Source organism: Thalassophryne amazonica, chromosome 21, assembly GCF_902500255.1.
Source record: "Thalassophryne amazonica chromosome 21, fThaAma1.1, whole genome shotgun sequence".
In the NCBI taxonomy this organism is placed as follows: domain Eukaryota; kingdom Metazoa; phylum Chordata; class Actinopteri; order Batrachoidiformes; family Batrachoididae; genus Thalassophryne; species Thalassophryne amazonica.
Genome location: NC_047123.1, coordinates 13,037,965 through 13,063,764, shown reverse-complemented (window position 1 = coordinate 13,063,764; position 25,800 = coordinate 13,037,965). Strand labels below are relative to the sequence as shown.

The 25,800-nt window shown below is 42.7% G+C and overlaps 1 protein-coding gene and 1 long non-coding RNA gene across 4 annotated transcripts in view; both read left to right on the top strand.

Annotated features, from left to right (window-relative positions):
- Positions 1-9,062, top strand: part of sipa1l1 (signal-induced proliferation-associated 1 like 1) — a 199,180-nt gene extending 190,118 nt beyond the window's left edge. For all 3 annotated transcript variants that reach the window (XM_034162799.1, XM_034162800.1, XM_034162798.1), the window contains exons 26-27: positions 8,782-8,951; positions 8,994-9,062. In XM_034162799.1, coding sequence (XP_034018690.1) covers positions 8,782-8,925 — 144 coding nt within the window. In that variant the 3' untranslated portion in view covers positions 8,926-8,951; positions 8,994-9,062. The remainder of the gene's footprint in view (positions 1-8,781; positions 8,952-8,993) is intronic.
- A 2,637-nt stretch (positions 9,063-11,699) lies between these two features.
- On the top strand, positions 11,700-25,696 carry LOC117503541. The gene is made up of 3 exons (XR_004558586.1): positions 11,700-12,982; positions 16,054-16,058; positions 25,668-25,696. It is a non-coding gene; the product is annotated as an uncharacterized LOC117503541 (long non-coding RNA).
- The last annotated feature ends 104 nt before the right edge of the window (positions 25,697-25,800 follow it).

The following is a 25,800-nucleotide window of genomic DNA, read 5'->3' as shown; positions in this document are numbered from 1 at the left end:
TCAATGGGCTCAGGCTCCTTACATAGACCAGAATTAATCTTTTGTGTGGATATAATTAATTATTTTGCCACAAGCAACTGCTGAATTTGAAACAACAAAAAAAGTTGTGTAATTTCCGACAGCACTTGAATGCAGCATTAGCGGCAGAAGCAGCTGTTGCGTGCACTTATTATTTTTTTTTAAATATAACAATATGAGTGTCGGAATGACAATCCAGCCCTTGTGGCAACAGGTAGATGATTCAAAGGATAATATAACCCCTGGCAAAAATTATGGAATCACCAGCCTCTGAGGATGTTCATTCAGTTGTTTCATTTTGTAGAAAAAAAGCAGATCACAGACATGACACAAAACTAAAGTCATTTCAAATGGCAACTTTCTGGCTTTAAGAAACACTATAAGAAATCAGGAAAAAAAATTGTGGCAGTCAGTAACGGTTACTTTTTAGACCAAGCAGAGGAAAAAAATATGGAATCACTCAATTCTGAGGAAAACATTATGGAATCATGAAAAACAAAAGAACGCTCCAACACATCACTAGTATTTTGTTGCACCACCTCTGGCTTTTATAACAGCTTGCAGTCTCTGAGGCATGGACTTAATGAGTGACAAACAGTAGTCTTCATCAATCTGGCTCCAACTTTCTCTGATTGCTGTTGCCAGATCAGCTTTGCAGGTTGGAGCCTTGTCATGGACCATTTTCTTCAATTTCCACCAAAGATTTTCAATTGGATTAAGATCCGGACTATTTGCAGGCCATGACATTGACCCTATGTGTCTTTTTGCAAGGAATGTTTTCACAGTTTTTGCTCTATGGCAAGATGCATTATCATCTTGAAAAATGATTTCATCATCCCCAAACATCCTTTCAATTGATGGGATAAGAAAAGTGTCCAAAATATCAACGTAAACTTGTGCATTTATTGATGATGTAATGACAGCCATCTCCCCAGTGCATTTACCTGACATGCAGCCCCATATCATCAATGACTGTGGAAATTTACATGTTCTCTTCAGGCAGTCATCTTTATAAATCTCATTGGAACGACACCAAACAAAAGTTCCAGCATCATCACCTTGCCCAATGCAGATTCGAGATTAATCACTGAATATGACTTTCATCCAGTCATCCACAGTCCACGATTGCTTTTCCTTAGCCCATTGTAACCTTGTTTTTTTTCTGTTTAGGTGTTAATGATGGCTTTCGTTTAGCTTTTCTGTATGTAAATCCCATTTCCTTTAGCCGGTTTCTTACAGTTCGGTCACAGACGTTGACTCCAGTTTCCTCCAGTTTCCTCCCATTCATTCCTCATTTGTTTTGTTGTGCATTTTCGATTTTTGAGACATATTGCTTTAAGTTTTCTGTCTTGACGCTTTGATGTCTTCCTTGGTCTACCAGTATGTTTGCCTTTAACAACCTTCCCATGTTGTTTGTATTTGGTCCAGAGTTTAGACACAGCTGACTGTGAACAACCAACATCTTTTGCAACATTGCGTGATGATTTACCCTCTTTTAAGAGTTTGATAATCCTCTCCTTTGTTTCAATTGACATCTCTCATGTTGGAGCCATGATTCATGTCAGTCCACTTGGTGCAACATCTCTCCAAGGTGTGATCACTCCTTTTTAGATGCAGACTAACGAGCAGATCTGATTTAATGCAGGTGTTAGTTTTGGGGATGAAAATTTACAGGGTGATTCCATAATTTATTCCTCAGAATTGAGTGAGTCCATATTTTTTTCCCTCTGCTTGGTCTAAAAAAGTAACCGTTACTGACTGCCACAATTTTTTTTCTTGATTTCTTATAGTGTTTCTTAAAGCCAGAAAGTTGCCATTTGAAATGACTTTAGTTTTGTGTCATGTCTGCTTTTTTTCTACAAAATTAAACAACTGAATGAACATCCTCTGAGGCCGGTGATTCCATAATTTTTGCCAGGGGTTGTATAAAGAGCTGTTTTGAAAGGCAGAATTCACGTGGATCAGTGATCAGCTCGTGGAAATAACCGCACGTGAGTCAATGCGTGCGTTCACACGCACTGATCAATTTACTGCTCTGATATATTCAATAATCTTTACACTTATATCTATTCCCTCTTTTGACAGTTCTCTGTTATAAATCAATATATATGGCTTAGAACATAAAATAGTGATACAGCAGTGACCATAGCACACTTTTTTTTTAATTGGAGCAACACGGGGCACACAGCATGTTGTCAGACAGTGAGGATTCTGATGATGAAGGAGATGATCCCTCTTTTGTTCTAGATGAGGAACCAGAGCAGGTGGATCCACCGACATGCGCACAGATCTCCACAGCTTCTGTTTGCAGTTTCTCCAGGACTCAGGCGCTATGAGCTCCGTCCCAGCACCGAGTCCTGGAACTCAGAGATGCAGACACACACTGCTCCAGCTGTGGCTCCAGGCACGTTTCATTTAAAGCGTTGAGATCGTTAGGTTCGGTTTGTTCCCTTTTGCGCTCTTGTTTTGCAGGTTATTTGGTGATAAAGCTCTTTCGTTCAAGGAATTGTGACTTTTTTTTACTTTTTCTCTTTGTTCAGGAAACGTCATGTGCTGTGTGACTCTGCCATATGCAGCAGCTGCGAAAGAGTTTGTGAGGCTCGCTCTGTGTGTGCAAGGAGGGCAGTATCATCTGCAAAGAGGAGTTCCCGGATCAGCATTTCCTGGGTCTTGGTGTGGGCCTGCAGGTGCCGTAGATTGAACAGGTTGCTGTACAGGCGACACCTGACGTAGTTGCCCTCTTCAATGGCTTGCTTAAGCATCATGCTAAAAAAGATGCTGACGAGGGTTGGCACAAGGACACAACCCTGCTTCACACCATTGGAGATGAGGAACGGCTCTGACTGGTCTCCGTTGAGTCTGATTTGGTCGCGTTGGTCTTCGTGCAGTTAGATCACCCTCTTGAGGAACTTTCCGGGACAGCTGAGGCGCTCAAGAATCTGCCACAGAACTTTCCTACTGTCAGTGTCAAAGGCTTTTGTTTGGTCGACAAATGTTGCATACAGACCCTTATTTTGTTCACAGCACGGAATACCATGTCCGTTCATGGAGCTTGCAGTGTAGTGTAGGACCTCCATGATTCCAGATCTCAGGTGGAATTCCATCAACTCCTGCGGCTTTGCCACTTTTGAGCTGGTTTATGGCTTTAACAGTCTCCTTGATGGTGGGTGGTTCATCGAGGTCCTCTTTGATTGGTCGTTGAGGGATATGGAGGATTGCTGAGTCTTGAACAGTGCGGTTTGCACTGAAGAGGAAGTGCTCATGTCCAGCTCTCCACAATTTCTCTTATACTCACTCGACTGGTAAGCATTGAAAGCCGAGATAAGCATGTCCCAACTTGTCCTTTAACACTCCAAAATGGAGGTGTTCTTTTTGTCTCGCTCCATCAGCGAATCGGTCGTGACGCGCGAAGCCTCCGCACGGCTTTCCATGACAAAATCTCTTGTTAAAAGTGAAATCTGCCAGAAAATGGCTGATGTCCAGCTCTTGTGATAACCAGAGAAATTGCACACGACGGTCCCGGCTCCACACAGCCATCCCTTTAGAAATGATGTGGTGGTTTCTGCCTCTTGATGGCGGCTCGGAGCGCGGGGCGCCGTGCGCCATTGTGGGCCGTCCTTAAAGCTGTAGTAATACTCCTTATTCTCTGTGAAGCCTGTAAAATTTTCACCGAAAACCAGTTTCTGAAAAAATTCTGATGGAAAAAAAGCCCAAATCATTCCGCCATTTCCTCGCAACGAAACAACGACGAGAGGGGTGGACCAGTGCTCAGGCGAATGACGCAACTGACAGGCGTGGAAAAACTCACGCATGCGCACGAGGGTTCAAGCTTGGCTGACGTAAAAACATATGAATCAAATCCATATAGTTTTTGCATAAAATAAAAAGGTCGGATACTTTTCTCACAGACCTCGTATATATAAGAAATAGAGAACAAATTGTCAACTCAATTCCCCATCCAAGCGGTAACAGCAGATAAGGGTTAATTTGTCATTTGGAAAAGTTAGGGAATTCTTGGTGGACCCATATGCTCCAAGTTTGACAGAAGATGATGAATACTTGAGGGAGGGATACATACAACCCCAATTCCAATGAAGTTGGGACATTGTGTAAAATGTAAAAAACAACAGAATACAATGACTTGCAAATCCTCTTCAACCTATATTCAATTGAATACACCACAAAGACAAGATATTTAATGTTCAAACTGATAAACTTTATTGTTTTTGTGAAAATATTTGCTCATTTTAAAATGGATGCCTGCAACACGTTTCAAAAAAGTTGGGACAGTGGTATGTTTACCACTGTGTTACATCATCTTCCTTCTAACAACACTCAATAAGCGTTTGGAAACTGAGGACACTAACTGTTGAAGCTTTGTAGGTGGAATTCTTTCCCATTCTTGCTTGATGTACGACTTCAGTTGTTCAACAGTCCGGGGTCTCTGTTGTTGTATTTTGCACTTCATAATGCACCACAGATTTTCAGTGGGCGACAGGTCTGGACTGCAAGCAGGTCAGTCTAGTACCTGCACTCTTTTACTAGGAAGCCACGCTGTTGTAACACATGCAGAATGTGGCTTGGTGTTGTCTTGCTGAAATAATGTTGTGGTGGCAATAAGAGGAAACAAAGTCAGAGATATAATGTAATGTTATTTATTCCAACATATAAAGGGGTTTGTCCCTTTCTTCCATTACTGAAGCTGACATACACTGAAACGGCAACAGAACACCGCACACAGCGGGACAACCCGCAAACCCAAACAAAACACTGCAAATTTACTTTAAAAAAAAACACACCATTGGACATTGCAAACAATACTGTGTCTGAGAATAGGTTTCATTAAATCAGGCAACAGGTGTTTTTTAGGGGACAGTGACCGTTGACAAACAGACAAACTAACAAACAAATAAACAAAAAAGAAATAAAGTTAGTCCGCCCTCCCAGCTATACTGCCACCTCGGCCGAACCAGGGCGGACCAACAAAATAAACTCACAACTAAACAAGGACAGCAGGCAGCAAAACACTGTGCGTTGTGAATGCCTCACACACAGTCCTCACAACCCCACACCAGGTCGTCGCTCTCATACCGTTCCAAGAGCAAACCACTTTCATATAGCGTGGGGAGCATGCATAAGCCCAGCTAACACCCCGGAAGCCCACAGAAACATTCTCAAGTGAAGAGTTCACTTCCCCTCTTAACCTGTCTGAGGCGTGACAGCGACACCAAGGGGTTGACCCCATTACAGCAAGCAGGGACGTCCCTGATAAAGACATTGCATTTTATGGCAGCATGTGTTGCTGCAAAACCTGGATGTACCTTTCAGCATTGATGGTGCCATCACAGATGTGTAAGTTGTCCATGCCATGGGCACTAACACACCCCCATACCATCACAGATTCTGGCTTTTTAACTTTGCACTGGTAACAATCTGGATGGTCTTTTTCCCAGAGGACACAATGTCCATGATTTCCAAAAACAATTTGAAATGTGGACTCTTCAGACCACAGCACACTTTTCCACTTTGCATCTGTCCATTTCAAATGAGCTCTGGCCCAGAGAAGGTGGCAGCGTTTCTGGATGTTGTTGATGTTTGGCTTTCGCTTTGCATGGTAGAGTTTTAACTTGCACTTATAGATGTAGCAACGAACTGTGTTAACTGACAATGGTTTTCTGAAGTGTTCCCGAGCTCACGCAGTAAGATCCTTTACACAATGATGTTGGTTTTTAATGCAGTGCTGCCTGAGGGATCGAAGGTCATGAGCATTCAGTGTTGGTTTACATGTAAAAAGTTATCCAGATTTTCTCAATTTTCTGATTATATTATGGACTGTAGATGATGGAATCCCTAAATTCCTTGCAATCGAACATTGAGAAATGTTGTTCTTAAACTGTTGGACTATTTTTTCATGCAGTTGTTCACAAAGTGGTGATCCTCACCCCATCTTTGCTTGTGAGCGGCTGAGCCTTTTGGGGATGCTCCTTTTATACCCAATCACGACACTCACCTGATTCCAATTAACCTGTTCACCTGTGGAATGTTTCAAACAGGTGTTCTTTGTGCATTCATCAACTTTCCCAGTCTTTTGTTGCCACTGTATGAGCTTTTTTGTGTTGCAGGCATCCATTTCAAAATGAGCAAATATTTGCACAAAAACAATAAAGTTTATCACTTTGAACATTAAATATCTTGTCTTTGTGGTGTATTCAATTGAATATAGGTTGAAGAGGATTTGCAAATCATTGTATTCTGTTTTTAGTTACATTTCACACAACGCCCCAGCTTCATTGGAATTGGGGTTGTAGAAGGTAGAGAATGTTCCAATGGTTTGCTTATTCCCAACCAACATGACTTTAAATTGTGGACAATGTATGGTCTCACAATACTCCTCTCGCTTACTCAGATAAACACAGTGTGCAACTCTGAGGCCGTGAGGGACAAACATGGTCTGGCATGAAATGAATTCCATCAGTACCTGCAAATATGTTCTTATATTGATTAAGCCTGTAAACTGACTGACTTTTCTGATGTTGAATCAGAATTATATCTCATGACCCCTTCTAAGTCCATCTCAAAGCTGTACTCAGCTCTTTCCAATGCCAATATGAATATTAAAGGTAAATGGGAAAGAGCATTAGGGATCGAGATTTCTGAAGAGGCTTGGGGCAAGATCTGGTCCTTCCAGTGGACAACATCCAACTACATGGACTGGAGAGAACATTGTTGGAAGAATATCATTAGATATTTCAAGACACTGTATCAAGAGAAGTATAAAGATGTGACAACTTCATGCTGGAGCTAATGTGGCTTGACTGTCGCTAACCACTACTGTGTCTTCCAGGACTGGCCCAAGTTAAGGGCTTTCTGGAGGAGTATCCAGGCCTCAATCCAGCACAGTCTTTTACACTCAAATACCTTGGAGTTTTGTTGTTCTGTATTTGGGTCATGTTCATTTTTTGCAACAAAGGAAAAAGATAAAGTTGCAGCAGATACTCTTGGTGGCTAGCAAGAAAGCAGTTACAAGAAGATGGTTAAGTCCGATTGATCCCACCCTCGATGACTGGATTGGAATCACTCTGGAGATATTTAGAATGGAAAAATTGACCTATCAAATAAGGATACAAAAGGACAAATTTTACCAAATCTGGAATAACTGGATTTCATTCATAGCACCCACGAGAGCAGACTTTATTTGGTCTCACTGGTGATATTGTTCTGTAACCTAGCCATTTAATTTTCAACAGGTTATTGATTATTATCTCTATGACAGCAGCAGCAGAACCCCCCCTCCCACTCCACCCAACCCCAGATTGGTTTATGTACATAATTATGTGTAAATTGTTTCATCTTTCACTAAGCTGAGGATTGTGAACCTCATCTGGCTCGGGTTAGTCCAGACAAGTTGGTGGTACAGGCCTTTGGAGGACAGTTGTGTTTCTACGGGTACTGCCCTATCATGAGTTTGGTGAAGTCTAAGTTACTACAGGGAAGTAGGCATCATAAGGGACAGGCAAAGTCTGATTCATGAACTGCAAATGTACATTCAGTGGCCACATAGGGTGTGGTGGATGGTGTCACTCGTATTCTGGACTCTGAATATACAAAACTGGAAGGCTGACTATTTCCATGTCCATTCCAAATAAAGATACAATTTAAAAAATGAAAAAGCTAAGAAATCACATGTACATAAGTATTCACGGCCTTTGCCATGAAGCTCAAAATTGAGCTCAGGTGATCATCCTTGAGATGTTTCTACAGCTTAACTGGAGTCCACCTGGGATAAATTCAGTTGATTGGACATGATTTGGAAAGACTGTCTGCATATAAGGTCCCACAGTTGACAGTGCATGTCAGCACAAACCAAGCATGAAGTCAATGGAATTGTCTGTAGACCTTTGAGGCAGGATTGTCTCAAGGCTCAAATCTGGGGAAGGATACAGAAACATTTCTGCTGCTTTGAAGGTCTCAATGAACACAGTGGACTCCATCATCTGTAAATGGAAGAAGTTCAGATCCACCAGGATCCACTGGGTGATAAGGGCCTTCATCATTAACGTGGTACACAAAGCTGAACAGCTACAAACATTTATAAAATTTTAAATCAGTTGAGCACCTACCTGTTAAACGTTTTGTAGCAGATGTGTAGTTCTACTCTCTGCAAACAGAGGAGAGCTGATATATGTTTTAGTTTTAAAGTAATGCGCTAATTTTTAAGGTTTTAGTGTGGAGAGTATTAATTTTATTTTATTTATACACCAAACCATAAGACCTCCGCCTGACGGCAGCGCTGTTACTGAATAGAGTTGAGTTTTGTTGCTCCTCTCAGCTGCTTCTGTGCTGGAAGCCATGTAGTAAACAGGAGCTTCCAGCAGGGGGCACAAAGACAGAAGTGCTGACTCATTGTTTGTGAGTGTCATCGCCTTTAATGCTTCCAGAAGCGATCGTGGGGTTAATAGTTGCAAGTGTACCGGAGACAATACTGGAATTTATCGGTTATCTGTAGCTTCCCATAAACTTTTGGGTGGTTTATCGGTTTAGCTTTATAAAAGATAACTTTTCAGTTATCTGATTATCTGTTATCGAAGTTAATTTATCTGTGCCCACCACTGATCAAGGCTTAAGTCAGTCTGCAGCTCAGCACTGAACAAATGAGAATTTATGATATTAATATTGAACATAATGTGGCTGCATCTATTTGCTGAAAAGGTTCATAACTGTTGGCATTTTGTCATGTACCCAACTTTTGTCTGTTTTTGACAGGAGCGTGAGGAGAAGGTGCGGCTTCAGGCTCAGATTAAGAGGCTCTGGGAGGACAACCAGAGGCTGCAAGAGGAGTCTCGAGCATCTGCTGCCAAACTGAAGAAGTTCACAGAGTGGGTCTTCAACACTATCGACATGAACTGACTTACATGCACACATCAGGTCCCCACATCAGAGCACATCATCACACATCAGAGCACACCATCACACACGTCAGAGCACACCTCTGGACAGAGCGGCAGTGGGAGACCTGAACCCAGAATGGTCCGTGAACTTGGAAAGTTTGAATTTGTTGATTTTGGCTGCTGAATCTTCAAAAACATTGCTTCTAATAATTAATTGTGAGGAGTTGTTACCCAGAATTGGTCTCTGTGGTTAAAGTAGGTGTGATGAGCACAAGAAAAGTGACATTTATCAGATTATGGAACAGTGAGTTTCACTTTTCCTTTTTTATTTTGATATTTTTGTCCCACAGTTTTCTTAACGAGAAATAAACTTGATGTGACCACGTGTTGCCTGAAGGTTCCATGTCCACAGAGGTTTTTTTTCTTTGCTCAGGCATCTTTTTTGTCCACTTGTTGTAAATGAAGAGTGCAAGCAGCCTCCAGAAACACTCTCCACTCAGTGCTTTTTTTCAGAGGACCGTTTGTTTTGAACGCCTGCTCAAAACACTTTTAAGTTGAAAAGCTCTCCGTTTTTCAGTGTAACACAGTGACATCAGCGCTTTTTCAGACAAATGGGAGCAGTGGATTATTTGAACTGATTCGTCACTTAGTCTATCACAATAGAGACAGCAAAAAAAAAAAAAAAAACTCATCTGTGATAGCAGATTGGACCGACACTTGGTTCTGACTGTTGGTGTTTTATCACTTTACGTTTCATCATAAGATAATTGTTAGCTGTTTCTTGTTACCCACTGAAAACACAGAAACTGCTGAGATGAGTTTCTGGGTGCTCACTCTGCACTTTTCCACCAGAAAAAAAAAAGTTGTACGGAGACTGGGCCTAATCCTGTACTTTGGTTAACCAGTGAACACCCTTGGTTGTACTTTTTATTTTTCATGTGCGACGTAGCGTAAAGATGACTTGGATTTGATCGAAATCAAGCAGCTGAAGCTGTTGTCGGTCATAGTGTGAGCGTTCCTCTGCCGGCTCAGCCACTCGGTGTTTGCTCTGACACACATACCTAACGTCATACATTCATCTCCAAAACAGCCCCTCTGGGACGTTGTTCCTTGTTCATGGTGAATAAAGTACAGAGCTGATGTTTCTCTGACAGAGGAGGCTATTTGTCACTGACTCTACAGAGGAAGGAAGCCAGGATCTGTACAGTGTTTTTCATGTTTCACCACAATCAGATTTCTCGTGTCCTTTCTGCATACAGAAGCACAAAACAACACTTGAAAGAGGAATATTTTTAAAAGCCATTTATAGTGGTGCCATAAAACAACACTGATATATACAGTGCTGCTTTGTTCATCCCAAACGCGTGAGTCTGTCAGCAATAGGAAGAAGCCGGGACTTGTGACTCCATTAAGGGAAAGCTACTCAGAAGAATTTTAACAGGATTGAAGCAATGTTTTAAAGCTTAGCTTGGACTCAGAAGATGTTATTTTCTTTTGGACCACACTTCTCTACCATAAAGCAGTGAATTTATTCATGCTTTGGAGTAGCAGGTGGTTTCTGAAATACAGAAAACCAACTCACGAGACATTTTGGAGAGGGACAGCTCTGGATTTTTCCAGGATAATTTATTTCCTTGTATTATAATTACAATAAGTTGTTCTGTTCATACTATACAACTGACAACAGTATTTTGTTTTGCAACAGACTTGTTGTGTATGATTTAAATGGTTTTCTTTCTGTATTCTAGCTCAAAATTAACTATATACTTTTTATTGTTGTATTTTGTGGTGCCCAAGCCTGCTGTTGTGTTGCTTTACAGTGCCCTCTAGTGATGACCAGTGAAAACGTAATGGTTAGTTAATGTGCAGCCATTCTGTATTTTGTATTGCCTGTTCATTAATCAGACAGAAAGTGAGCCACATGTGCAGAAGAATGGAAGTCTGCTTTAGGGGACAATCAAGATGGGTTTCTTCTTCTTCTTTGCAGAAATTAAGCATATTTTGTGTGTCTGTGCGTGCACACGTATTGAAATATAAAAATCCATAGTTTCCCTCAGGGCTGTGTTCTTGTGAGATTTGTATAGAGTATTTTGACAAACATTACATGGTTATTATTTGCTTCTGAATTTTGAAGTCCACAAAAAGAAGACATTGAACTCTGTAGCCATGATGGTGTGTGTTCCAGTTGTGTGAATGTACAACACTGTCCCGAGTCTTTTATAATGGTCACGTACTCCAAGGCAGGGCAGGAATATGGCTTTGAAACAGGACCTGAGGAACAGACGGAACGATAAACCTGTGAATTGAAGTTTGTGCTGCACTTGCCTCGTTAAAGTAGCCCAGGGAATGTGTTGCAAGGTTTCTGTGTTATGACTATAATTTCCATGATTCAGAATGATTATTTTTGTAAACCCACATGGCCTTTGCAGTGTGTGAAGTCTGTATTCCTTTGCCTTTCGTAATTTTTTTCTGGACAAGAATGAAGAGCTTTTCTGAACACAGACAACTTATATGACAGCAGTAGTTATTAAATCACGTTAATATATAATAATAAGCTCAACATGTAAATTGAAACGGTTGTTTCCAGCAGTGGTTTGAACCTTAATTCCCTGTTGTTTTTCCACCAAGGTGCAAATTTTGTTTGAAATGAAGTACACTGTTTTTCAAAGTGCAGCTCACACCTTATTTCTGTATTATCAGATCTTTAATTTGTTTTTCTGTGCATTGTTGTCAATGTTTTATTATTGGCATTTATTATTTTATGTTTTGTTTTTTTTACTACTTTGATTCCTGGGAAAGCTCAACAAATAATTATTAATAACATGATTTTTCAGTATGTGTTGTACTGGAGTATAAGTAGCAGGACCTCCCAAACTAGTAAATGAAATTGTGACTTATACTCTGAAAAATACAGTAAATATAGCAGATTCACCTTTTGAAAGTTACTTTATCTCAGCTGTGCCACATATAACAAACAGAACCCGCCTTGAATGTAACGAGCTCAGCAGTTTTGTCACCTTCAAAAAGATTTCAGTCTTGGTTCTGTTTTAAGAATCTCTTACCGTCTTTATAGATGACGGTAACACCAGTGGACAGTCTGCATTCAGTATTTACTGAGTGAAATCATTTGCCAGTTGTATTATGTGACAATCTGCCCTTTGACCTCATATTAATGATAGTAAGAATTAGTAGTAATGTGAATTTTACAAAAAATGTGCCAATAGTATAAAGTTTGCAATATGTATGCTTTTTACTGTAACATGTTTGCCATCAGCACTGATCACATGTCCAGTGTCGGCCTTTATGTTCATAGTTTGATGAAAAATATTTAATATTCTAATGTACATGGAAAGTGCTCTAGTTTTTGTACCAAATGAAGTACAGTCAAACAAGACAAACTGTACAGTGCAAGTATTTTGCTCACATCTTTGGAAGTGTGTATCAGTGTTGGATTTTGGAAGCTAACCTTCTGCATGGACACGCACGTGCACACACGCACACATACCAGTGCAGTTCTACTGTTGTAAAATTTATTTTCCAGTTATTTTTTCCCTCTTTCTGTGGTTGTGAGGGGTTTCTTTTAATAAGGATTCAGAAATGTGAATGCTCATATGTTTCAATATTTGGTAATGGCTTTTTTTTAAGAACCTTTGCACAATGTTTTATATAAAGTTAGTGTTTCCAGGTTGTGGATGAGATTCTGTATGTGAACTGATCAACTCCTGTACAATTTGGTCTGAATGTACTTTGTTTTGCTATATAGTTTTCATGCTGGTGTGAGTAAATTCATCTAGTTGAAGGTGCTTGACTTTATCCACCTAAAAAACAAAACCATAAAACTCCCTCTTTTCCTAAGGCACTGTCGGTGAGAGTGGAACAGGATGGATACTGTTGGAGATTTTGGGTTGGTCTTGTGATGACTGCAGTGTGAGCGGCGGCTTTCACAGAACTCAGGGGGACGACATGCCCTGTTTTGTTTTGATTTCTCTGCTTTTTGTTTGTTGGAAGACCAAATGTATCGACTTGTGATTGGTGATGATCCACACGGGAAGACAAATTTTCCAACTATATATAGAGTTTACATCCAGGATTAATTTTCTTTGTATGTAGTTATTAAAAAGAAATTTGCAGTGAGTTTAAAGTTTCTGAAATAAATAAATACCGTATCGTCTTGTGTGACCATTTGTGTGTCATTACAAAGGACAGTACGTACACTTGTGTCCTGTACTTTGGATCTCATTCTTTCCTTCTAAAACTGTTTTTCCCAGAATTTCTCCTCCTTTCATGTAGTAATTTCCTCTCTCGAGCTTTGTTTTTTCAAGATACAAATTGATTATCTCATTATCTCGAGAAAACAAAGCTTCTTTTCTTCTGATAACACAATAAATTATATTGAGAAAACAAAAAGCCATTTTCTCAAGATAACTCGTAATTTATCAGCTTCCTATTGGAATAAACATGCATTTTGAAGACCTCATTCAGTGTAGTGATGTCAGAGGGGCAGGAGAATATCGATGACCGCACCTCACATCTTAGCCTTTCTTTGGTACAAGTAGGGAGGGTTCCAAAGAAAAAAAGGATAAAACCATAGGAGAGTGTCCTATAAAACACCAACATTAAAAAATGTCTCACACATCCAAAAGTTTCCTTTTGATGAGTCATTCTCACATGAAAATGTTTTGCCGATCATAAGAGGTGGCTCAAGGTCACTAAACATTGAAAATCTACCCCCGACAATCGACACTGGTGCGATATTTTGAATGTCAGATCTCTGCCACCTTTACAACTATTCATTCACTACTTTTCAGTTTTGTACAGTTTCTGTTGGTAATTTAGAAATTATCAGCAGATTTGGTGCTAGATGTTTACTGCATTGACTATAACAGGTCCAAACTTGACTCCAAACTCAATTTGCACAGAAGCTGGCCTTCATGGTTACTTTTCTCTTTCTCATTTGACCTGCTGCAATTTTTGATCAAATTCATGGGCTCTTCTACCATCTTGATGATGTGTTTTTGGCAGACTGGCAGCTTAGCCTTTGGCCAAAATGACATTAACTGCTCATAAACGTGTTTTGATTAACGTGGCATTTGTTGGCAACAATGATAGAAAAAAATTGTAAAAAAAATTGTATGTGACTTCTCGGGCTGACCGAAGGCGTGCCCCAGTTAAAAATTCAGAAGGCTGTCCAATCAACCACAAGGTCACTGCTTCTGGTTGAAGGCCTGTTTAATATCCCATCACACTAGAGGCTGAATGAGACCAAATGCCGTTCGAATTAAAATTCAAGCTACACTTCGGCAAAGTCGAGGTGCATTCGAAAACTTCCGACAGCTGTCTGAGTGCATTCAAAACATTCGGGCACTGCCGTGCGGCCAACCTGAATGTACAGCACATGCTCTCTACTGTCAAGGTGTGTTCGAGATGGAAAAATATTGAACGGCGTTCGGTGTACAGTCTGACTGGGTTCTAAATAATCTCACAGCGACAACAGCATTCGGAACAGGCTGATCACATTCGAGGGATATTCGCCATGGTCAGGCACGTCAGATCCTGCCGACATGTCCCCGTCATGTCACTGGATGAACTGGACTGCACCCCCTGTCCATCCAAGGACATATTGTAATGAGCAGGGTCTGTGGCACACATTCATTTTGTGAATCAGACGTGAACACTGGAATCAAACCAACAACACTGTGTGCCACTGCGAGTCAATGCACTTGAGTAGCAGAGCAGTGCGCACATCTGAACAGGGTGTCGCATCCATAATGACAATATTACCGGTACATTGTCATTACCTCTTATGGGTTAGATAAAGTATCAGTGATATTACAGTAGTGTTCAGAATAATAGTAGTGCTATGTGACTAAAAAGATTAATCCAGGTTTTGAGTATATTTCTTATTACATGGGAAACAAGGTACCAGTAGATTTAGTAGATTCTCACAAATCCAACAAGACCAAGCATTCATGATATGCACACTCTTAAGGCTATGAAATTGGCCTATTAGTAAAAAAGGGGGTGTTCACAATAATAGTAGTGTGGCATTCAGTCAGTGAGTTCGTCAGTTTTGTGGAACAAACAGGTATGAATCAGGTGTCCCCTATTTAAGGATGAAGCCAGCACCTGTTGAACATGCTTTTCTCTTTGAAAGCCTGAGGAAAATGGGACGTTCAAGACATTGTTCAGAAGAACAGCGTAGTTTGATTAAAAAGTTGATTGGAGAGGGGAAAACGTATATGCAGGTGCAAAAAATTATAGGCTGTTCATCTACAATGATCTCTAATGCTTTAAAATGGACAAAAAAAAACAGCGACGCGTGGCAGAAAATGGTAAACAACCATCAAAATGGATAGAAGAATAACCAGAATGGCAAAGGCTCACCCATTGATCAGCTCCAGGATGATCAAAGACAGTCTGGAGTTACCTGTAAGTGCTGTGACAGAAGATGCCTGTGTGAAGCTAATTTATTTGCAAGAATCCCCTGCAAAATCCCTCTGATAAATAAAAGATGTGCAGAAGAGGTTACAATTTGCCAAAGAACACATCAACTGGCCTAAAGAGAAATGGAGGAATATTTGTGGACTGATGAGTGTAAAATTGTTCTTTTTGTGTCCAAGGGCCGCAGACAGTTTGTGAGACGACCCCCAAACTCTGAATTCAAGCCACAGGTCACAGTGAAGACAGTGAAGCATGGTGGTGCAAGCATCATGATATGGGCATGTTTCTCCTACTATGGCGTTGGGCCTATATATCGCATACCAGGTATCATGGATCAGTTTGGATATGTCAAAATACTTGAAGAGGTCATGTTGCCTTATGCTGAAGAGGACATGCCCTTGAAACGGGTGTTTCAACAAGACAATGACCCCAAGCACACTAGTAAACGAGCAAAATCTTGGTTCCAAACCAACAAAATTAATGCCTCGCAGATGTGAAGAAATCATGAAAAACTGTAGTTTAGTGATTCACAGGATTGCTAAAAAAGCAGTTTGAACATAATAGTTTTGAGTTTGTAGCGTCAACAGCAGATGCTACTATTATTGTGAACACCCCCTTTTCTACTTTTTTTTTAATATTTTTATTAAACATTTTTCCTTATTACAAACACACAAATGAAAACAAAACAAAAAACAGAACAGCACAGTACATGTATACAAGCAACAACTGACTGGTAGCCAGTAGTCTGAGGATGTTTACAGCAATTACCGCAAAATAAATAAAGTACAAATTTGTTAGCAATTTCAAATCACTAATCTTGATTTGCAGACAGTCCAGAGCATGCTCCCATTTTTTAAACAGGTTGGCTTTACCATTAAGATGATATCTTAAACGTTCCAAAGTAACTATCTCAGAAATTAAATTTTTCCACACTTGAATGGAAGGGGCATCACCACCGACCCATTTGGACATTACGGTCTTTCTAGCCAGCATCAGGAGGAATTGTAAGATGTCTTTGTGAGCTTTAAGGCCTACAGGTATCAGTCCCAGAAGACATAGCAGAGGGCTGGGAGACAATTTCTGCCCCACTACAGTGCTGATCTGTGTGCACACCGCCTTCCAGAATGACTATTATATTACACTCCCATAAACAAATCTATTTCCTATAGTCAATTTACATTTAGGACAATTTGGGGACGTTCCAGGGGTGTCTACGTTTTTACTAATAGACCAATTTCATAGCCTTAAGAGTGTGCATATCATGAATGCTTGGTCTTGTTGGATTTGTGAGAATCTACTGAAGCTACTGGTACCTTGTTTCCCATGTAACAATAAGAAATATACTCAAAACCTGGATTAATCTTTTTAGTCACATAGCACTACTATTATTCTCAAAAATACTGTAAGTACATATCCATCCATCCATCCATTTTCTTCCGCTTTATCCGGAGTCGGGTCGCGGGGGCAGCAGCTCAAGCAAAGCCGCCCAGACCTCCCGATCCACACACACCTCCCCCAGCTCCTCCGGGGGAACCCCAAGGCGTTCCCAAGCCAGCCGAGAGATGTAGTCCCTCCAGCGTGTCCTGGGTCTTCCCCGGGGCCTCCTCCCAATGGAACGAGCCCGGAACACCTCTCCAGAGAGGCGTCCAGGGGGCATCAGGAAAAGATGCCTTTCGACGTGGAGGAGCAGCGGCTCGACTCCGAGCTCCTCCCAAGGGACCGAGCTCCTCACCCTATGTCTAAGGGAGCGCCCAGCCACCCTGCAGAGGAAACTCATCTCGGCCGCTTGTACTCGCTATCTCGTTCTTTTGGTCATGAGCCAAATCTCATGACCATAGGTGAGGATCGGAACGTAGATCGATCGGTAAATCGAGAGCTTTGCCCCCCTACTCAGCTCTCTCTTCACCACGACGGTCCAATACAGCGACCGCCACCTTGCCTCCACTTGAGGCAAGGACACTCCACCGACCTGAAGAGGGCAAAGCACCTTTTTCCGGTCAAGAACCATGGCCTCGGATTTGGAGGTGCCGATTTTCATCCCGGACGCTTCACACTCGGCTGCAAACTGCCCCAGTGCACGCTAAAGGTCTTGATTTGACAAAGCCAACAGAACCACATCGTCCGCAAACAGCAGAGACGAGATTCTGTGGTTCCCAAACCAGACCCCCTCTTCACCCTGGCTGCGCCTGGAAATTCTGTCCATAAAAATAATGAACAGAACCGGTGACAAAGGGCAGCCCTGGCTGAGGCTGTAAGTACATAATTATGTGTAAATTGTTCCATCTTTCACTAAGCTGAGGATTTTGAACCTCATCTGGCTCGGGTTAGTCCGGACAAGTTGGTGGTGCAGGCCTTTGGAGGACAGTTGTGTTTCTATGGGTACTGCCCTATCATGAGTTTGGTGAAGTCTAAGTTAAGTTACTACAGGGAAGTAGGCATCATAAGGGACAGGCAAAGTCTGATTCATGAACTGTGAATGTACATTCAATGGCCACATAGGGTGTGGTGGATGGTGTCACTCGTATTCTGGACTCAGAATATACAAAACTATTTCCATGTCCGTTCCAAATAAAGATACAATTTAAAAAATTACAACGCTAAGAAATCACATGTACATAAGTATTCACAGCCTTTGCCATGAAGCTCAAAATTGAGCTCAGGTGATCATCCTTGAGATGTTTCTACAGCTTAATTGGAGTCCACCTGGGATAAATTCAGTTGATTGGACATGATTTGGAAAGACTGTCTGCATACAAGGTCCCACAGTTGACAGTGCATGTCAGAGCACAAACCAAGCATGAAGTCAAAGGAATTGTCTGTAGACCTCTGAGGCAGGATTGTCTCAAGGTTCAAATCTGGGGAAGGGTACAGAAACATTTCTGCTGCTTTGAAGGTCTCAATGAATACAGTGGACTCCATCATCTGTAAATAGAAGAAGTTCAGATCCACCAGGATCCACTGGGTGATAAGGGCCTTCATCATGGAGGTGACCAATAACCCAATGGTCACTGTGTCAGAGCTGCAGCATTCCTCTGTGGAGAGAGGAGAACCTTCCAGAAGGACAACCATCTCTGCAAGAATTCACTAATCAGGCCTGTATGGTAGAGTGGCCAGAGGGAAAACACTCCTTCGTAAAAGGCACATGGCAGCTCACCTGGAGTTTGCCAAAAGACATCTGAAGGACTTTCAGACTATGAGAAACAAAATTTTCTGGTCTGATGAGACAAAGATTGAACTCTGATGTGAATGCTAGGCGTCATGTTTGGTGGAATCCAGGCACCATCCCTACAGTGAAGCATGGTGGTGGCAGCATCATGCTGTGGGAATGTTTTTCAGCAGGAGGAACTGAGAGACTAGTCAGGATTGAGGGAAAGATGAATGGAGCAATGTACAGACATATTCTGGATGAAAATCTACTCCAGAGTGCTCTTGACCTCAGACTGGGGCCACGGGTCATCTTTCAGCAGGACAATGACCCTAAGCACACAGCCAAGATATCAAAGGAGTGGCTTCAGGACAACTCTGTGAATGTCCTTGAGTGGCCCAGCCACTTGCTTGCCACCAGCATGCTTCACTGTCTTCACTGTGAACTGTGGCTTGAATTCAGAGTTTGGGGGTCGTCTCACAAACTGTCTGCGGCCCTTGGACACAAAAATAACAATTTTACTCTCATCAGTCCACAAAATATTCTTCCATTTCTCTTTAGGCCAGTTGATGTGTTCTTTGGCAAATTGTAACCTCTTCTGCACGTCTTTTATTTATCCGAGGGACTTTGCGGGGGATTCTTGCAAATAAATTAGCTTCACACCGGCGTCTTCTAACTGTCACAGCACTTACAGGTAACTCCATACTGTCTTTGATCATCCTGGAGCTGATCAGTGGGTGAGCCTTTGCCCTTCTGGTTATTCTTCTGTCCATTTTGATGGTTGTTTTCCGTTTTCTTCCACGCGTCACTGTTTTTTTTGTCCATTTTAAAGCGTTGGAGATCATTGTAGATGAACAGCTTATAATTTTTTGCACCTGCGTATACGTTTTCCCTTCTCCAATCAACTTTTTAATCAAACTACGCTGTTCTTCTGAACAATGTCTTGAACGTCCCATTTTCCTCAGGCTTTCAAAGAGAAAAGCATGTTCAACAGGTGCTGGCTTCATCCTTAAATAGGGGACACCTGATTCACACCTGTTTGTTCCACAAAATTGACAAACTCACTGACTGAATGCCACACTACTATTATTGTGAACACCCCCTTTTCTACTTTTTTTTACTAATAGCCCAATTTCATAGCCTTAAGAGTGTGCATATCATGAATGCTTGGTCTTGTTGGATTGGTAAGAATCTACTGAATCTGCTGGTACCTTGCTTCCCATGTAACAATAAGAAATATACTGAAAACCTGGATTAATCTTTTTAGTCACATAGCACTATTATTCTGAACACGAATATGTGCATCATAACTGTAACCCCACACACAGCTGCACTACAGTGAGTCAATGCTTTGCGGTGGCATGGAGCAGCACAGCATCTGACATAGTATTATCATAGGTACACCATCTAACACATTAGAAGGACTGGCAATGCAACGGTTTTACCAAGGCATTACAATCTAAATAAAATAACTAATCGCCTTTGGAATGGCTTCAAATACGCTTCCCACTGCATGGCGCTCAGCAGCCATGCTGCAGCCTGTGATGTAATCCGTGTGAATTTGGGAGCAACGTCAGATGGTGACATCTGCCATGATCCGAGGGTAAATGTGCAATCCACTACAAAATACCCAGGTAACAAAAAAATGTTACCAGAACTTTATCAAAACATAACCAGAAATGTTCCCAGAACGTTACGTTAAACGTTTGCAGAACATTCTTATGGATGGTTTTCTTGACATCCTCTCAACATTACTAAATACATTATGGGAACGTTACAAGAAACATTAGGATAACCCTAGGATAACGTGATAGGAATGTTCTTGCAAGGTTATGGATGTTCTTGTGTGGATGCTCTTGTACCTTATTGTAGTATTGTATTGAAAGTTGGGGCCAAGCTTTATGCAACCTTGAGGAAATATCTGCAGAACTACCTTGATGATGGAAATCCTATATCATATGTTACAAATAGATTTTGCTTCCTCGTGTGGTATAAACAATCCAATGCTAGTATCCTAGACATGTGCTCAAAGAGGTTAACAATTGATAAAGTCCAAGGCCACTACGTGAAAGCTGGTATATAATGTTTGGGATTGATCTTAAGAAAATAAACATTTGGTAGTTCCAGAAATATTTGTGTGGGGCAGGAGATCACACAACAATAATATTACTTACTACACATTCATTATTACCACCAGAATTATTTTTCTACACCAGGGGTGGGCATCGAGGGCCGAGACACTGCAGGTTTTCCGTGCAACCAATCACCTCAGCAGGTGGGTTGCTGATGAGCTTCTCCTTTGAACATAAACACCTGGTTGTCAATGAAATCACCTGCTGAGACACCTGATCATTAATGACATTACCTGCTGAGGTGACTGGTTGCACGGAAAACCTGCAGTGTCTCGTCCCTTTATGGCACATGATTGCCCACCCCTGTTCTACACTTATGAACACTTTTCTACACTTACTGTAACCATTTGTTTGCAATGTAACCCAATTAAAAAAAAAAAAATAGCCTTTTGCCTCTAGAAATGCCCTCTAATATTTCTGGAACTGTTCTTAAATAACGCAAGCAAGTCACTTTTACCAAATTAAATTTTTAATACCACGTCGCTGTGTTGCAGTGTTGAACTTTCCTACTCGACTCCTGGACTGTGGTTCCAGGAGCCAGTGAACAGATGGACAGACACCTCTTGCCCTTCTAAACCTTATATTTATTTACAACATTTATAACCGAACACTTTTTCCTGATATATATCTCTCTCTCTGGTAACCTGCTCTGCTCCATTCTCGTCTTCTCCCGCTCAGCCTGCACACACGTTAACACGCGGCCACATACACACACACTGACATCATCACTCTCTCTTAAAGGGATACACTCCTAAAGTGGTAGCTGCTCTCCTAAGAAAAGTCTTGATTCCCGGCTTCATGCAGCTTGATTCTCGGGGCGGATGGGTTCACATGATTGATGCTAAATCATACGTCTACATATTAAATATACATACATAAACTAGCTTGGTTGGTTCCAATAATATAGGTAGAAAGAAAGCGACCACGACAGGCTACGACAGCATTTATCCCTGCAGCCGCTGTTTGATTTCTTGTGCATGTGCAAAGCTTACCGGTAGCATGCTGGTTTCAACGCCTAAAGGTCTCCAGTTGCTCGCATGGTGTCACTGCGGCGCACTTGTTAAAGGCCTGTATTAAAAGCCAAAAAAGCTCCAGTGTGTTACAAGAGAACACAAAAATATCAAATATAAAGTAAAATGTCTATAGTGATTTGATCTAGGACTGGCTAATCTTTAAGAATAATTCACAGGCCCACATTCATATAGGTTCATGGTAAAGAGAGCTGAAATGTTCCAACAACGTTCTTGGGATGTTACTAAAGGCCCCTTCACACATAGTGCGAAGTTTGGATGACATTTGGACAAATACGGCACCACAAAACATCATGCCGACGGGCAGGCGTGTACGATCCCGGTGCGAGAGCTTGTGCACGCGACGGTGTCTTTGGAGCAGGAACAGCACATCATCATGCCGCTTATGTAGAATAAATAAAAAATAAAACCAGCCGGTACCAGCTGGCAGCATGCGTGCATGTCCTGCCGACACGTGTGTCTTGTGGATGGCGCACCGCAGGACACCGCGTCATGTGGAACAGAGCTCACGTGGGTGACGTGACAGTGAGATTGCCTGCTGCTTGTTATGATCTGACGGCCCGTTTCAACCTGGGGGCAGCCTGTCCATGTGCGCGCCGTGTGTGCGCGCACTTACTGTCCAGTTGGGATGTCCAGAATGACAGAGGGGAGAAGATGGCACCGGAACTACCAGGAGGCACAAGGAACAAAAATCACCACAAACAATGGACGTAGAAGAGCTGGCCAATGGAACACAGAGACAGGAACCATGACCAGCAAAGACCAACAACTTACACAATGAACCACCGAAGAAACAACAGAACATCATGAACCAGACCAGAACCACACAAATAACCACCCACATGGGGCAGAAAACACATATGACATGAAGGGGGTATCGCATATCCACAAGTGAGAGAGGAGGAACAGAGACTTCCACATGCACACACACAGAATGCAGGTTGTTACTCGGCGCGCGCACACACACACACACACACACACACACACACACACACACACACACACACACACACACACACACACACACACACACACACACACACACACACACACATCCACAAGACACAGAGGACAACTGAGGCCATGATTACATGCATGCAGGATGCAGGGAGAAGAACAGCAGACACACACCCACATCTACAAGACACAGGAAGAAACCACGCCACCACCAGCACACCACGGACAAGGGGAGACACACCCACACAAGGAATGGAGGACTTGGGCACACATGACAGGCATGAAGAGACGCACCCACATCGGAGAACAGAAAACACCAAAATACAAAATTCCAAAATCAACCAAGAACTCAAAAATATGGCCAAAAGGGCCAATCTGTGGAACCGCCACAATACCCCTCCATCAAACGCCAGCCCCGATGGCACAAAAGACCCCGACCCCCAAACAGAAGAGGGAAGAACCAAAACATAAAGGAACCAACACCAACAGAACCAACCCAAAACCCGCCACAAGAAAAAAAGAAAGAACGGAACCCACAGAACACTGGACCTGTGAAGGAAGGAGGGGGCCAGAAGGTGGGGAATGCCCCCAAACACCCCTGGATGACCAAAAAGACAGCCATGAACAACATAATCATACAAATCATGGCCCAATGGCTGGCTGGAGTTCACGTTTATGATGCCAGGCCCGTTACGTGAACAGCCAGATCTACAGGCAGCAAGTCCAAGAACATGACTGGGGTCCCCGATGATGTCAGGAGGTCAACCTTGTGGCCATCAGGAGGTTCAGATAGTGTCAGATGACCAACAGGAGACCGCGGCAGCGCCAGGAGGAGCGCTGCATGGCAGACGTGTGTCCAACATGGCATCCAGAGGGCAGTCTTGCAGCCATCTCTGCCAAATCTGGTGCAGGGGCCTGAGGGCTCACAGAAGTCCATCATTGAGTGAGATGGATGACCAGACGACCCACCTCAATGTCTGGGGTGCGGCCAGAAGGGTCACAAGAGTCCAACATTGACGTAGGCAGATGACCCAACAGGCAACAGAGGTTCACCTCAACGTCTGGTGTGTGGCCGGACAGCCCACAGACATCCATTTCTGAGTCTGAAGGGTGGTCAGACCGCCCCCCAGGAGTCCACCACCATGACAGATGATCGGCCACCCGGCTCACAGGAGTTCAAAGCAAGAACAGCACCCCCGGCATCCACAGCTACAGCAGGAGGGTGGCCACCTAGTCCACAGGATCACTGACATCATTGGAATTTCCTCTGGCTGGGTCCTCCACGCAGTTGACATCATCCTACCCTGGGGTGGATGGCTCCAGGGGAGCACAGATGCTCCTGGGCTCGGCGCCAGCCACCTCCTCTGAGGTCCTGACATCGTCAGCCACTGACACTGGCTCCTTCGGGATCCCAAGATGGCGTCATCCCCTGCCGCAGGGGCGGATGCCCCATCAGGCACCGTGATGACCTCTGTGGCGGCAGTGGAGAGCTCCACCTGGACCCCTTTAACAGTTGGGAAAATCCTAGACCCGTTTTCCGACCTGAAACAAAAAGCAGAGGGGACGTGTCGCTCCATGACTCACAAAAGCACAGAGCTGGCCAATGGAACACAGAGAGAGAAACCATGATGAGCAAAGACCAACAAGTTCTACAATGAACCGCTGAAGAAACAACAGAACGGGTGTGCTAAAATAAGGAAACAACTAATGACACATGCATGTAGAAAACACAGACAGAAGAATGCACGTGGAAAATAAATGGAGGATGAAGTGACAGAATGAAACAGAGAAAACTGGTGATGAATAATACTGCAGATACAAAAGGGTGAGTGTACAAAATGAATAACACTAACCAAGCACATACGCTAACGAAGAGAAATAACCACACAGAAATAAATAAATAAGAGCTGAGTACAGCAGAATAAACACTAAAAAGAACAAATAAGAAAGCAAAAACAAAGTGATCAAACCTAAATCAGTACAAACCAATGACAAAAATCAAAATCCATAATACCAAGAAACAACATGCAGAATTCAGAATAATAACCCCACATATAAAATCACCCTGAGACGCAGGATTATGAACGAGACTAGAACCGCATAAATAACCACCTGCACGGGGCAAAATGCACATATGACATGAAGGGGGCACCACACATCCACAAGTCAGAAAGGAGGAACAGAGACCCCCACATACACACACACACAAGACACAGGGGGTCACTCGGCACACACACCCATCCACGAGACACAGAGGACAACGTAGGCCATAATTACACACACGTAGGATGCAGGGAGAAGAACAGCAGAGACACACTCACATCTACAAGACATAGAGAAGGAAGCCACACACACGCAGGTATACACCACAGACAAGCCACACACCAAGACACATCCACACACAGGGAACGAGGACCAGGGCACACATGACTGACACACACACACACACACACACACACACACACACACACACACACACACACACACACACACACACACACACACACACACACACACACACACACACACACACACACACACACACACAACGAGGCCCAGGGCACACATGATGAACACGAGGAGACACACACCCACACCCACACACACAGGGAATGAGGACCAGGGCACCAGCCCAAAATCAGCCAAGAACTCAAAAACACAGCCAAATGGGCCAACTGGCAGAACCGCCACAGTTCCTGCAACATGTCAGCAAGTTTTCAGGTTGGAAAATTATTGTAATGTGGATTTGCATCAGGAAGGGCATCTGGTGTAAAACTTAAACAATTCAACATGCAGATCCACCTTGGATCTGCTGTGGTGATGCCAAGTGAAAAACAAGGGAGCAGCCGAAGGGACTTAGTATGAGAGTGTGCAGAAATGAATGTAAAGAGGCACGGCCATTAAAAGGGGCGAGAAATGTAACCTTCCAACCACTGGGATCTTTTCCTGTTTACTGTTGCTCAATAATTCATTTGAGTGGAGGATGTAGTTTCCATTCAGGCGTGTGTGTGTGTGTGTTTATGTGTGTGTGTGTGTGTGAGAGAGAGCGAGTGAGAGAGAGAGAGAGAATGAGTGAAGAATCTGTGGAGTCAGTGGTCCATTAGTATCAGTGTTGTGTTTGATGGTTAAGTGCCTCCATTGATCTGTGAGCTTTTTGAATTCCCCTTTTCCATTTGCTGAAATTTACA